Source organism: Procambarus clarkii, unplaced genomic scaffold (assembly GCF_040958095.1).
Source record: "Procambarus clarkii isolate CNS0578487 unplaced genomic scaffold, FALCON_Pclarkii_2.0 HiC_scaffold_415, whole genome shotgun sequence".
Classification (NCBI taxonomy): Eukaryota; Metazoa; Arthropoda; class Malacostraca; order Decapoda; family Cambaridae; genus Procambarus; species Procambarus clarkii.
In genome coordinates, this window is record NW_027189448.1 from 175,338 (window position 1) to 189,850 (window position 14,513).

Below are 14,513 nucleotides of genomic sequence, written 5' to 3' on the forward strand. Positions count from 1 at the left end.
CCCTTGTGAGTCCCCTTGGGCCTCACCCTGCATCTTGGTGCCGAAACCGCAAGGTAAAGTGAGGTTGTGTACTGATTACCAGAAATTGAATCTTGTGACTATCAAGGATGCTTATCCATTACCTAGAATAGATGATATCCTTGACACCATTGGTAATGCTCGGTATCTATCAAAGTTAGACTTACTCAAGGGATACTACCAAGTATGTTTGACAGAGCGAGCTAAGGAAATATCTGCCTTTACCACTCCCTTTGGCCTTTACAGATACGAACGCCTTCCATTTGGACTATGTAATGCCCCGGCCACCTTCCAGCGAGCTGTCAACCGCATCATCCAGGGCTTAAATAACACCTACGCCTACTTGGATGACATTGTTGTGGCAACTAACACCTGGAGCGAACATCTGCTCCAGCTGCAACGATTGTTTGCCAAGCTATGATATGGTGGAAGTGCTGATAATCAAAATAAGTGATTCTAAATGTAGTTATTGTCCTTGTATATAAGTCACCGGAGGCAAACCTTCTGCAGTTTAAAGACCAACTAATGAAAATAGAACACTGCTTGGAAAACCTCACTAATCCAGCTCCGAACATCATCCTGCTTGGGGACTTCAACCTACGGCACCTGAAATGGAAGCACCTGGCTAATACAGTAATATCAGAAAGAATACCAGGAAGTAGTCTAAATGAACAGGCACATGCAAATGACCTGCTACGGATGTGCGACAGGTTTGCCTTAAACCAGCAAATCAAAATTTATTCAAAAATAAAATTGTGTCGAAATAGCTCAGGATCTCTTAAAAAACAAATTGCAGCTCATTCTAAACAAATCTGACGTTATTGCTGCCTACAGAGTAGGCAAAAAGAGTCCATCAGGTCAAAACCAGCGGAAAATTCGCCTGAAGCTGACTTCCCAGTTCACGAAATCCCATCTAGTCCGGACAGCTGCATCCCAACGGAAGGGATTATACATCAACGAGTGCTTGACTAGGAACAGACAGCAACTCCTCTACCGCCTGCGTCAAATCCGTCAACAAAACCCAGATGCGATTCATCAGTGCTTCGTTAGAGATGGACTGATAAAGGTGAGAAAAACCGCAGAGGGCAAAATGTTTACAATTACTAAACAAGAGAACCTCAACACTTTCCTCTCCCAATGTGGTTTGTCTCACCTTATTATCACTCCCAGTGAATTAACTTAATTAACCCCCTGTCAACTAGTGGGGCTAGGTATCCTAAGTCTCCTTGTTTCATTTTCTGACTTAATTTTTAACTTACTCTTAGCTAGTCATTTACTGAAATTATTTAATTGAGTGCATTAATAGTTCTTCAGGTCTTATTAATTATACAGTCATAACTGAACTATTTATGTTAATAATCATTAGCTTAAATTTGCCTATGTTTATTATTCAACTTTTCTTTGATTTCATTTATTACCTAGGTTGCCTAGCCTCGCCATGCTCCCTTACTCCATTGTACCCCTGGCTTTGCCTGCATCTCAAATTGCAAATTGTTACTTACAGTGTACCTGAGAGTACTTGTAAGCAATCTACCTCATTTTTCATTTTTGCTCAATTTGTTTTTGTATTGCTTAGTCTTGTTTATATTTTTGTTTTGTATTTCTATAACTTGTGTTTTGTATAGTCCATGTTTATATGTTTTTTCTTTAATCTCATTTATTACCTAGGTTGCCTAGCCTAGCCATACTCCCTTACTCCGTTGTACCCCTGTAAGCCCCTTTTGTGTTTGTTTTGTACAGTATTGTGTACATTTTTTTCCCTATTTTATAGCTTATTTCTACCTTGTAATTTGCCTTTCTTTCCTTGTTTTTCCTGCAATCAGCTTTTTTTATGCAGACAAGTATAGACCCAGAACTTAACCTCTTATCCACTATCTATGACAATAATCACTTTAATGATCTAAATTCCAGATATTTTGCAGCACATGATGTAAACAATGTATTAACTCATAATCACAATATCTCTGTAATCATTTTGAACGTTAGATCCCTTGGTAAACACTTCGATGATGTTAGTGCCTTGATTGAAACTATTGACAACAAATTCTCTTTTAATATACTTACTGAAACATGGTTGAAAGAGGATACTACTCAACTCTTTAACATGCCTAACTACTCAGCAATTCACAACTGTCGTCAACTTCAGAGAGGTGGTGGCACTGCTCTTTACTACCACCAAGAACTAACATGCTTAAAAGAAATTAGAACTAGAGACTGCTATGGGGAGTATATCTTCGCCAGCTTCAGAGTCAAGGGTGCCGAGTCTGTCCTGTCTGTGGGTGCAGTTTATAGAATTCCTAACACTGATGTGTCCGAATTCAACTCAAACCTTAGAAATCTAATACTTGATAACAGACTGAACAAAAACCACCTAATTATCGCAGGGGACTTTAATATTGACCTCTGCGAGCCAGAACACCCTACTGCTGTTAGCTTCCTCAACTGTACGAATTCCTGCTTCCTCATACCCTTAATCACTAGACCTACTAGAATCACTGATAGCACTGCCACGACTCTAGATCACATCTGGACAAACATAACCTCTCCGCTTACTTCAGGTATAATCACCGATAGCACTACAGACCATTACCCCACATTTCTCTTAACTAACATTAGCAAACCACCTCTTGAGTCAAGAGAGATACGTTTTAGACTGCACAATGAAACTGCTATAGACAATTTTATAACTGCTGCTGATAATGTCAACTGGGAGTCCGAGTTAGGTAACATAGAGGACATCAACCTAGCAGTGCAATCTTTTCTTCAAAAAACTCTTAGCCTTTATAATACCCACTGTCCTATGCTTACAAAACAAGTCACAACCAAAAGGCTTAACAATCCCTGGCTTACAAAGGGAATACTTAAATCTATTAATAAAAAACATGACCTTGAGAAGAAGTATAGGTTAGGAATTGTCTCCAAAGAATTCTCAAAGAATTACTCATTATTGCTATCTAAGATAATTAGACGAGCCAAAACTAAATACTACGAAGATAAATTTACCCAAATAAGGAGCAACATTAAACAAACTTGGAGCACAATTTCACAAATATTGGGATCAAAGAAGTCTTTAAATAACAAACCGACTCTCCTGTCTAATAACGATGGTCAGCTTTCAGCCTCTGATTCTGCTATTGAGTTCAATAGGTTCTTCTCTTCCATTGGTTCATCCCTTGCAAATGATATTCCATCTTCCAGTACTGACATTAAGGACTATCTTACAGGTAACTATCCACAGTCTCTGTACCTAAAGCCTATTAATTCCACTGACGTCAATGAGATAATCCTTTCCCTCAAAACCAAGTCTGGTGCCCTTGAGGAGATACCAACTTTAATTTACAAAAAAGCCTCCAGATCTTTAGCCCCTGCTATTGCTTTGCTCTTCAACAAGTCACTTGAACTCCAAACCTTTCCAGATATTCTAAAAAAAGCGAGAGTAACGCCTGTCCACAAATGTGGTGATCTCACAGATGTTAACAACTACAGACCTATATCAATCCTGCCAAACTTGTCAAAATTTTTTGAAAAAATAATCTATAAGCAGCTTTACTCATATCTAGCCAAACTCAATATACTTACCCCTTGCCAATATGGCTTCAGACCCAAAAAAAGCACTAACGATGCACTTATTAGTATGCTAAACTCGATTCATACAGCTTTTGATAAAAATGAGTTCCCTGTTGGGTTATTTGTGGACCTGCGTAAAGCTTTTGATACTGTCAACCACCAAAACCTTCTTCTTAAATTACATCATTATGGAGTCAGAGGACACTCCCTACAATACCTCAAATCCTACCTTACTGACAGGCTCTAATATGTTTCTGTGAATAATACAATTTCTCCCACCCTACCCATCAACATTGGTGTTCCTCAGGGCAGCATACTTGGCCCTCTCGTCTTTCTCATCTACATTAATGACCTTCCAAATGCCTCCCAACACCTCAAACCAATTCTATTTGCTGACGACACAACCTTCATTTACTCCAGTCCTGATCCCCTTGCTCTAAATGCCACATTAAATACCGAGCTAAATAAAGTCCATCTTTGGCTAACTGCCAACAAACTCACCCTCAACATTGACAAAACTTTCTATATTCTGTTTGGCAATAAATTCTCTAATCAAATAAATCTCAAAATAAACAATACCCAAATTTGTAACAAATTAGATGGCAAATTCCTTGGCATTCTCATTGACCACAAGCTGAATTTCCAGGGACACATTCTAAATATATAAAAAAAAGTTTCAAAAACTGTGGGCATTCTTTCTAACATCAGATATTATGTACCACGCCCTGCCCTGGTGACTCTCTATTACTCCCTTATCTATCCATATCTCAACTATGGTATTTGTGCTTGGGGCTCTACTACCCAAAATCACTTACGTCCTCTAATTACTCAACACAAAGCTGCTATTAGGACAATATCCAACTCTGGCCCCAGACATCACTCTGTACCCCTACTCAAATCTCTGAATATGTTAGACATTAAGTCACTGCACATTCTCTCATGTGTATTATACATATATAAAACGCTAAACTATAATGCCAATCCTGATCTCAAAAGCTTCATAGAAGGTTGTAACAGAACCCATGAGCACCACACCAGAAATAAATACAGTTTTGATATTCCTAGAGTACGACTTAATCAAACTAGAAATGCTCTACAAATCAAGGGGCCCAGAATGTGGAATTACTTTCCCAACCATGTTAAAGACTGTACCTCTCTCAACCAGTTTAAGTTAAAAACGAAGCTATACCTAATAAATTCCCTGTAACCTACCTTACCCTTCTATTGTCAACCAATGTCTGTTTTTCTTTAAAGAGCGCTGTTTGTCGACATAATTGTATTTGTGCTGCTTTTTCATCTATGTTTTCATTTCTTGTTTTCATCTACTCATTATGCTCAATTAGTATTAAGCTTGTCATTTAAGTTTATCATGCCCGAAACGCTTTGCGTAATAGTGACTTTAGGCATTGTATGTACTAGCTCTACCTATAAGTCAACCAATCTTTGTAAAAATTTATTGTATGTATGTACCTTACCTAAATAAACATTTTATTTTTTTATTTTATTTTTTATTTTTTTAAATAGTAGAACCAACCAGGAAGGAGAACACGCTGGACCTCATTTTCACTAATAATGATGAATTAATCAGGAACATAATGATTACGAATACCTGTTACTCAGATCACAACTTAATTGAAGTTATGACAACCATGGGGAGTAGACCTTCAAAACCAGTCCAGATTCCCGGTGGAGGAGATTTCAGCAAATTCAACTTCAATAATAAACAGATAAACTGGGAGCAAATAAACCAGGACTTCACAGAAATAAACTGGGAAGAACAGCTAGAAAATGCAAACCTAAACCAGTGCCTGGAAAAAATAAGCTCAGTAGCACTAGAAATATGTTCAAACCGCATACCCCTAAGAAAAAAGAGAAAGAGATGCAGATTGGAACGGGAACGTCGTTCCCTATATAGGCGAAGAAAACGAATCGCGGAACAACTTGAGAGTCGCACCCTATCTCAAGAACGGCGAAGAAGGTTAGGTAGAGAAATAGAAACCATTGAACTCAAGCTACAAGAATCATACAAAACCCAGGGGAGGCAAAGAGAGCAAAAGGCCATCAGTGAAATAGAGAGAAATCCGAAATATTTTTTCTCCTATGCAAAATCAAGATCAAAAACCACATCTAGTATCGGGCCCCTGCGAAAGGGAGATAGAACTTTCACCGATGACAACAAAGAAATGAGCGAGCTACTGAGGAAGCAGTACGACTCTGTTTTCAGTGAGCCAATAAACGCACTAAAGATTGATAACCCAAATGAATTTTTCATGGATATGATACCAACATCAAATCATATATCAGACATCACCCTATCCCCACTAAATTTTGAAGAAGCCATAAACAGTATGCCTATGCACTCTGCACCAGGCCCGGATTCTTGGAACTCCATATTCATCAAGAACTGTAAAAAACCACTATCGCAGGCCCTCCACATTCTGTGGAGACAAAGCCTAGATACTGCCGTTATTCCTGATATACTAAAAACAGCAGAGATAGCACCACTTCATAAAGGAGGAAATAAGGCAGAGGCAAAAAATTACAGACTGATAGCACTAACATCGCACATTATAACAATTTTTGAGAGAGTGCTAAGAAGTAAGATCACAAAATACATGGAATCACAGCAACTCCATAACCCCGGACAACATGGTTTCAGAACAGGCGCTCTTGCCTGTCGCAGTTGCTGGACCACTATGATATGGCATTAGATGCTATGGAAGACAAACAAAACGCTGATGTAATTTACATAGATTTCGCAAAAGCTTTTGATAAATGTGATCATGGCGTTATTGCACATGAAATGCGTTCAAAAGGAATCACCGGAAAAATAGGCAGATGGATCTACAATTTCCTGACCAACAGAACCTAATGTGTAATAGTCAACAAAATAAAATTCAGCCCATCAACCGTGAAGAGCTCAGTCCCCCAGGGTACTGTGCTTGCTCCAGTACTTTTTCTCATCCTCATTTTGGACATAGACAAGAACACAACCTATAGCACTGTATCATCCTTTGCAGATGACACTAGGATCTTCATGAGAGTAGGCAACATAGAGGACACGGCAAACCTCCAGTCAGATGTAGATCAGGTCTTTCTATGGGCTACAGAAATTAATATGGTGTTTAACGAAGGTAAGTTCCAGCTCATGCGCTATGGAAAAAATGAAAATATAAAAACGGAAACCACGTACAAAACTCTGGCAAATCATGACATAGAACGAAAAGGCAATGTAAAGTATCTGGGTGTACTCATGTCGGAAGACCTTACCTTTAAAGAACACAATAAAGTAGCCATCACAATTGCAAGAAAAATGACAGGTTGGATAACAAGAACTTTTCACACTAGAGATGCTATACCGATGATGACACTTTTCAAAACGCTTGTGCTCCCTATAGTGGAGTACTGCTGCACAATGATAGCCCCTTTCAAAGCTGGAGAAATTGCAGACCTGGAGAGCGTGCAGAGATCCTTTACTGCTAGAATTCACTCAGTAAAACACCTAAACTATTGGGACCGACTAAAGAGCCTAAATCTGTACGCCCTTGAGCGCAGGCGGGAGAGATAAATAATAATTTACACGTGGAAAATGTTAGAGGGGCTGGTCCCAAACCTGCACACAGAAATGACATCACATGAGACCAGAAAACATGGCCGGATGTGCAAAATACCCCCGTTGAAAAGCTGAGGTGCAACAGGTACTCTGAGAGAGAACTCTATCAACATCAGAGTGCCGAGACTGTTCAACACGCTTCCGCTACACATAAGGGGCATAACTGGCCGACCCCTCACAGTGTTCAAGAGAGAACTGGATAAGCACCTCCAAAGGATACCTGATCAACCAGGCTGTGACTCATACGTCAGGCTGCGAGCAGCCGCGTCCAACAGCCTGGTTGATCAGTCCAGGAGGCCTGGTCGACAACCGGGCCGCGGGGACGCTAAACCCCGGAAGCACTTCAAGGTAACCTCAAGGTAGCTCCTGACAGCCGGCCTCACCATCAACTTGGGCAAGTCCACCTTTGCTAAAGGTAAAGTGCGTTATATTGGTCATGAGATAGGGAGTGGCAGCATAGCTCCGTTAAACATACGCACTCAAGCCATCCAGCATTACCCACAGCCTACCACCAGGAAGCAGCTCCTGCGCTTCCTTGGTCTTGCCTCCTACTACCGTAGGTTTGTGAAAAACTTTAGTACGGTGGCAACACCATTGATCACTTTAACCAGCCCCAAGAAACGGTATAATTGGACCATTCAGCAAACCATTGCTTTTGAACAACTTAAATTCCTGCTCTGTTCTAATCCTATTCTCGCCTCGCCAGATATCACGAAGCCTTTCATCCTCCATGTTGACGCCAGTGGTACCAGCATCGGGGTGTCCTGATGCAACAACGAGGCGAGGAAATTCGACCTGTTAGCTACTAAAGCTACAAGGAACTACAGCACGATCGAAAGGGAGCCACTCTCCATCGTCCTGAACTCGCAGCACTTCGAATCGTCCCTGCAAAGTGCTCGGTCTACCACCATCTACTAGGACCACAATCCCCTACGCTTCCTGCAGCAAGCCCAACTCAACAAACAATGGCTTCTACGATGGGCTTTATATCTGCAGAATTTCAACCTGGAGAGTTCTACATCAAGGGTTCTGACAACATCATAGCAGATGCCCTCTCCAGAGTCTATGAGGTGGAGGCTGCTCCACCTACCACTCTACCACCTGAAGACGTAACTTCACCTGGAACCGCAGGCTTCGGGGGAGAGTTGTGACAATCTCTTTCTGGAGAGATTGAGCCTGCTCTTCCCTACCTCAAGTTACGTCCAGTTGACAAGTATAAGATGCTACATTCAAGATACGTCCACCGGTAGCACAAAACGTTTTGACCAGGAGGCAAAACGTACCCAAGATCCCCCGTACTCAAAACTCCCTCCACGCCGGCTTGTCGTCAAACCAGCAAACTACCCATACCAGCCTGCCTGCTCCTGATTGGTGACTCGCCGACCGCGCACCTGCACACTGCACCTCCGTGCCATCTACCTGAATCGACGTTGGAGCCCTGACCAGCTATCAACTTCAGAATATTCTTTGTGCTCTTATAGTTGACATCTCTCTCTGGCATACTAAGCTCTCTGGCTTTCGTATACTAAGGGAGGTTTCAGCTAAAGCCGATATTCTCAGCACCATTTCACATTATAATATTTAATCTATTGTGTTTTTGCATTTATCTTTGTCATTTTATTACACCAGTCATTTACCCAAGATTTGTCTTTATTTTCATTTATGTTTAAAGTAAATACAGAGCACCACTTGGTTTCCGAACCCCTTGGGGACGAGACCCGTCGGTTAACATGTAAGTTCGTATACGAGAAATGGAGGAAAAATATAAAAAAAATGTGTGAAAAAATCTAGGGGAAAAATCGACAGGTTCATAGCATAAATGCGACCATATTTTGTTTGTACTCACCAATAATTGAAGTTCTGATCTGCTTATGTTGATGACTGATGTTGATGAAGCATAGTTATTTACATGGAAGAGGTAGTGGTGGATGTTGATGGTGTTGGTTTGACTGAAGTTTTTGGGTTGACTGAAGTTGTTGGGTTGACTGGGTCAACATGCGATGAGTCAGGTGCAGGTGATGCAATGCGAGCTTTCTTGGAAGCCATTGCAAAAGACTCTGCAATTGACATTTGTTTCATTCCCTTGGCTCTTGTTTTTAAAAACTTCATATACAAATTGTACTGAGTCATCATGTCCTTAATTTCAAACTCGCTGTTACTCGTGTCCATAAATGCCAGAATTTCTTAAAAAAATTCTGAATTTTTTCCACATTACAATTTTCCTTTAACGTTTCTTCATCCTCTTCCTCTTCCTCTCCATCTTCTTCATTGCACTCGTCTGGCTTTTTTGCTGTACATACTAATTCTATAATTTCATCATTAGTCATGTTTCGATTGTTTGGGGCTTCTTCATCAAAATCTATCCATCTATCGATGTCATCTTCTATTGTTTCAGTTACCAGTTCTGCTCTCAGCTCAGGGGACTAAATCCCCTTGACATAGGCTAGGAGTTCCTCTCTTAATTTTTTCTTCTCGCTAACTTTCTTCACCGCAAATCCTTCAAAATCTGCCTCGTCATCTTCGTCAGGAAACAGACTTGACGTGGGCCAAAGTTTTTCCAACCATTTCTTAGTGTTGTCTGCTTTACCTCATCCCACGCACTAGCAATAGTCCAGATAGCTGACTTTATTGTGAAGACTTTATAAAAGTCCTTAAGTGTTCCAAGCTGATTATTAAGACGTCTGGCAAACATCCTCTTGTAGTGGTGTTTAAGGTTCTTAATTATTCCTTGATCCATGGGTTGAATCACTGAAGTTGTATTGGGTGGCAAGAACGTTCCAATAATATTGCCATTTACTAGCTCATCACCTCGTGGATGCGTTGAACTGTTATCTAACAGCAGCACAACTTTGCTGTTTTGTGGGAAACCAACACTTTTCAGGTGCTCCTTCACCTCGGGTACAAAGTTCTTATTAAACCACTCGACATATATTACTGGCTGACTTTAAAGCCCTCGGGTTTTTACTAATTCCAATCGCAAGTAATATTAATTTGTGCATGCCAGCTGCATTTGCACAGCACAACAAAGAAATTCTCTGTTTGTTCTGTTTATAACCACCTTAATCGTCCTCACCACTATGAGCCATCGTTTCTGTGGGAAGCATACGCCAATACAAACCTGTCTCATCAGCATTATAAGTTTGCACTGAAGATAAATTTTGTTCCTGCACCATCTCCGCAAATTTACTTACATACTCATCAGCACCAGCAATATCAGCAGATTGTCTTTCACCATGCACTTTAATGAACCTGAGCATTAGGTTCATTAAAGTGCAGGGTTTTAAAACTTCTGAGCCATCCATCACTGTATACACACTTTTGAGTAATTTTCATTGCTTGGTGAAATTCACGCGCCTTTTCCATGAGCAGCCAGCCTGCCACTATCTTCTTCGTCATCAAACCTCACGTCTCTGTTTGTACTACTCCCACACTGCGTTATCAACACTCTCCACCTTTGCTTTACTTACTACCTTCCTATTTCGTATTTCTTTATCACATTCACTTCTAGAGAATAGTAAAAAATGATAGGTTTAGCCTTAAGAAGATCAAAAAAGCAGCGTTGAATGTAATGAAACGCCATTTTCTGGGTGAGACCCGGAGGCTACCCGGAGCTTTACCGGCTGATATGCTAATGTCAGACTTTGGCATCAGTCATGTGTATGGAGTTCTAGGGCCTACCGGGGACCACGAGCCAGAACCTGGCCCCCTCAGAGAGGCAAGGGGAGCAATGGCCTATAGAAACCCCCGTGTGGTTACAATACAATACAATACAATACAATACAATTTTATTTAGGTAAGGTACATACATACAATAAATATTTACAAGGATTGTTTAACTTATAGGTATAGCTAGTACATACAATGCCTAAAGCCACTATTACGCAAAGCGTTTCGGGCATGATAAACTTAAATGACAAGCTTAATACTAATTGAGCATAATGAGTAGAATGAAAACAAGAAATGAAAACATAGATGAAAAAGCAGCACAAATACAATTATGTCGACAAACAGCGCTCTTTAAAGAAAAAAACAGACATTGGTTGACAATAGAAGGGTAAGGTAGGTTACAGGGAATTTATTAGGTATAGCTTCGTTTTTAACTTAAACTGGTTGAGAGAGGTACAGTCTTTAACATGGTTGGGAAAGTCATTCCACATTCTGGGCCCCTTGATTTGTAGAGCATTTCTAGTTTGATTAAGTCGTACTCTAGGAATATCAAAACTGTATTTATTTCTGGTGTGATGCTCATGGGTTCTGATACAACCTTCTATGAAGCTTTTGAGATCAGGATTGGCATTATAGTTTAGCGTTTTATATATGTATAATACACATGAGAGAATGTGCAGTGACTTAATGTCTAACATATTCAGAGATTTAAGTAGGGGTACCGAGTGATGTCTGGGGCCAGAATTGGATATTGTCCTAATAGCAGCTTTGTGTTGAGTAATTAGAGGACGTAAGACGTAAGATTAGAGGAGGTTGGAAGCATTCTATGTCTGCCATCGACCGGGTCAAGCATCCAGAAAGGTAAGCATTCCAAAACAAACCCCTATTCTGGTGAAAATTGCTACCTAAAGCCGAACTAGTGGATAGAACTCTTCAACAGAAAACAAGGAAACTAGTATGACGTCATACGTCACCGCGCCGCTGTCTGTGCAGCTCCCCCCTCCCCGGGAGGGGCAAGGGGGAGCCCCAGACCTCCCACGCCGGCTATCCACCCATCAGTTCTTCGGCTGATGCTATAGGCAATGGTTATGTGCTCCGGCTCCAGTGGTTGTTTCAGCACTGTACCTAGAGTGTGGTGTCTGTTTTCTAGGTGGTGCGTGAGCCGGGAGTGATTCTTCAGTACTCGGGCTGCATGCGCCTAGGGTTCCCTTCCCTAGGTGCCCTGTAAGTACTGCCCTTGGGGCGTGGGGCCACCTTCCACAAGTTCCTTGGGTCCTGCTCCTGCTTGGTCGTTTACTGCTTGGTTTTCGGCCGCTCTTTGTGTGCTCGGGTGTTCTGTCTCCCTTGTTCGCCTTAGAGTAAGGGGCAGTTTTTGCACTGGTGGGGCGCAGGGTACTGTGCAGCTTGTCTTTACCAATCATAGCGGCCGGCTCTGTTCCGCTTGGGTACGCTGTCCTCTTGCGGGGTTTTCTTTTTCCGAACCTACAGACGGTAAGGAACCGGATGCAGGCAGGAAGGGTGAACCAGGGGAAAGACAAGGGGGCGTGGATGGAACCGAAGCAACCAACACCCCCAAGTCCCAAAACGAACTACAACGGGGCAGCCCCGGGGCTCCCGGGGAGGAAACCACGAGAACGTTGCCACCCCCAAGGCTCAAGTGCAACGCCCCTGCTGCCCGCACCCGCTTTGTTAGCACAACTGGGGAACCGAGCCACAACGAGCAACCAAACTCGCAGGACTCCGGGTCAAAGGTGTCACCGACCCCACAGGCAGCAGATGGAGGCAAAACAGAGAGTCACCCAGAGACAAAAGTTGAGAGCAACCCTCAAACTCGCTGGAAGCGAGGGGGGGACTCTGTGGTCACATCCATCGGACCCGCGCGCCCCCAGGGGTTTCCCAGGGTCCCGAGCGTTTACTTTAGGAGGACTCGCGCTCAGGTAATCCCAGGCAGTGTACTGCTAACCGGCACCCAAAGCTACCAAACAACTTTCTAAGAGCTGAACCCCCGGGACGTGTACACTCACGGGGACCTAGCAGGGGGTACCACCAGAAAATACTCAGAACACAAGGGACACAAGGGGCAAGATCGAAGGCAGACCCCCCCCCCCACCAGGTAGATAAACAAAAAGAAAAAGAAAACCCCGCAAGAGGACAGCGTACCCAAGCGGAACAGAGCCGGCCGCTATGATTGGTAAAGACAAGCTGCACAGTACCCCGCGCCCCACCAGTGCAAACACTGCTCCTTACTCTAAGGCGAACAAGGGAGACAGAACACCCGAGCACACAAAGAGCGGCCGAAAACCAAGCAGTAAAAGGCCAAGTAGGGGCAGGACCCAAGGAACTTGTGGAAGGTGGCCCCAAGCCCCAAGGGCTGTACTTACAGGGCACCTAGGGAAGGGAACCCTAGGCGCATGCAGCCCGAGTACTGAAGAATCACTCCCAGCTCACGCACCACCTTGAAAACAGACACCACACTCTAGGTACAGTGCTGAAACAACCACTGGAGCCGGAGCACATAACCATTGCCTATAGCATCAGCCGAAGAACTGATGGGTGGATAGCCGGCGTGGGAGGTCTGGGGCTTCCCCTTCCCCCTCCCGGGGAGGGGGGAGCTGCGCAGACAGCGGCGCGGTGACGTATGACGTCATACTAGTTTCCTTGTTTTCTGTTGAAGAGTTGTATCCACTAGGTCGGCTTAGGTAGCAATTTTCACCAGAATAGGGGTTTGTTTTGGAATGCTTACCTTTCTGGATGCTTGACCCGGTCGATGGCAGACATAGAATGCTTCCAACCACACGGAGGTTTCTATAGGCCATTGCTCCCTTGCCTCTCTGAGGGGGCCAGGTTCTGGCTCGTGGTCCACGGTAGGCCCTAGAAATCCATACACATGACTGATGCCAAAGTCTGACATTAGCATATCAGCCGGTAAAGGTCCGGGGAGCCGACGGGGCTCCCCCAGAAACAGTACTTTTACTAATGCCATATTCAGCGCACACGACACTTCTCGGGACACCACTCTCCACCTTCTTAATTATTTCAACTTTCTTCTCAAATGTCATCACTGCATGACCTCTTTCTTTATGTAACCCGCTTGTAGATGCTTTCACTGATACAATGCGTGCATTTGGAGTCGATATGGTGCACGGATGTTCCTTGATTGTGCTGATATGTAAAACAAAGTCACGGAATGAACACTCCAGTCTCGTGACAAATTCAAACAATGGGAACAATAGACCGTGAGTCTGTGACGTCACAGGGTAGCAGGCGGCGCCCGAAACGGTCAGTGAGCAAACTGAGTTAACCATCTCCCACCCCCCACCCACCACCACGGGCCGGCACGACGCTTGTCTGACCGCTTCCTTACCCGAACTTGGTTCGTGTAGGATAACCCCAACCCCGGCCGGCATGAAGCTTGGCGGACTACTTTCTACCCGAACTTAGTTCGTGTAACATGACTCCCCAACCCAATCGGGAAACTGGAAGTTTCGGATAACTAAAGTTCGTAAACCAAGTGGTGCTCTGTATATAAAGTTCCATTGTCATACTTTGTGTTTACGTGTTCCTCCCTCTCACTTACCACAGACAACAGGCAAGCAGTCTATCTTTTTTTTATAAGTGTGACCAGGCATTACACCTGCCATTGGAGGAC

General features: G+C 43.1%; 1 protein-coding gene across 1 annotated transcript; it reads right to left on the reverse strand.

Moving 5' to 3' along the window:
• Positions 1 to 4,066: 4,066 nt before the first annotated feature.
• On the reverse strand, positions 4,067 to 10,500 carry LOC138361499 (jerky protein homolog-like). Its single transcript, XM_069320802.1, has 3 exons — positions 10,317 to 10,500; positions 9,786 to 10,030; positions 4,067 to 4,114 (listed from the first exon to the last, which is right to left on the reverse strand). Exons 1-3 carry the CDS (start codon positions 10,498 to 10,500, stop codon positions 4,067 to 4,069), a joined length of 477 nt encoding a protein of 158 aa, XP_069176903.1.
• Between the last annotated feature and the right edge of the window lie 4,013 nt (positions 10,501 to 14,513).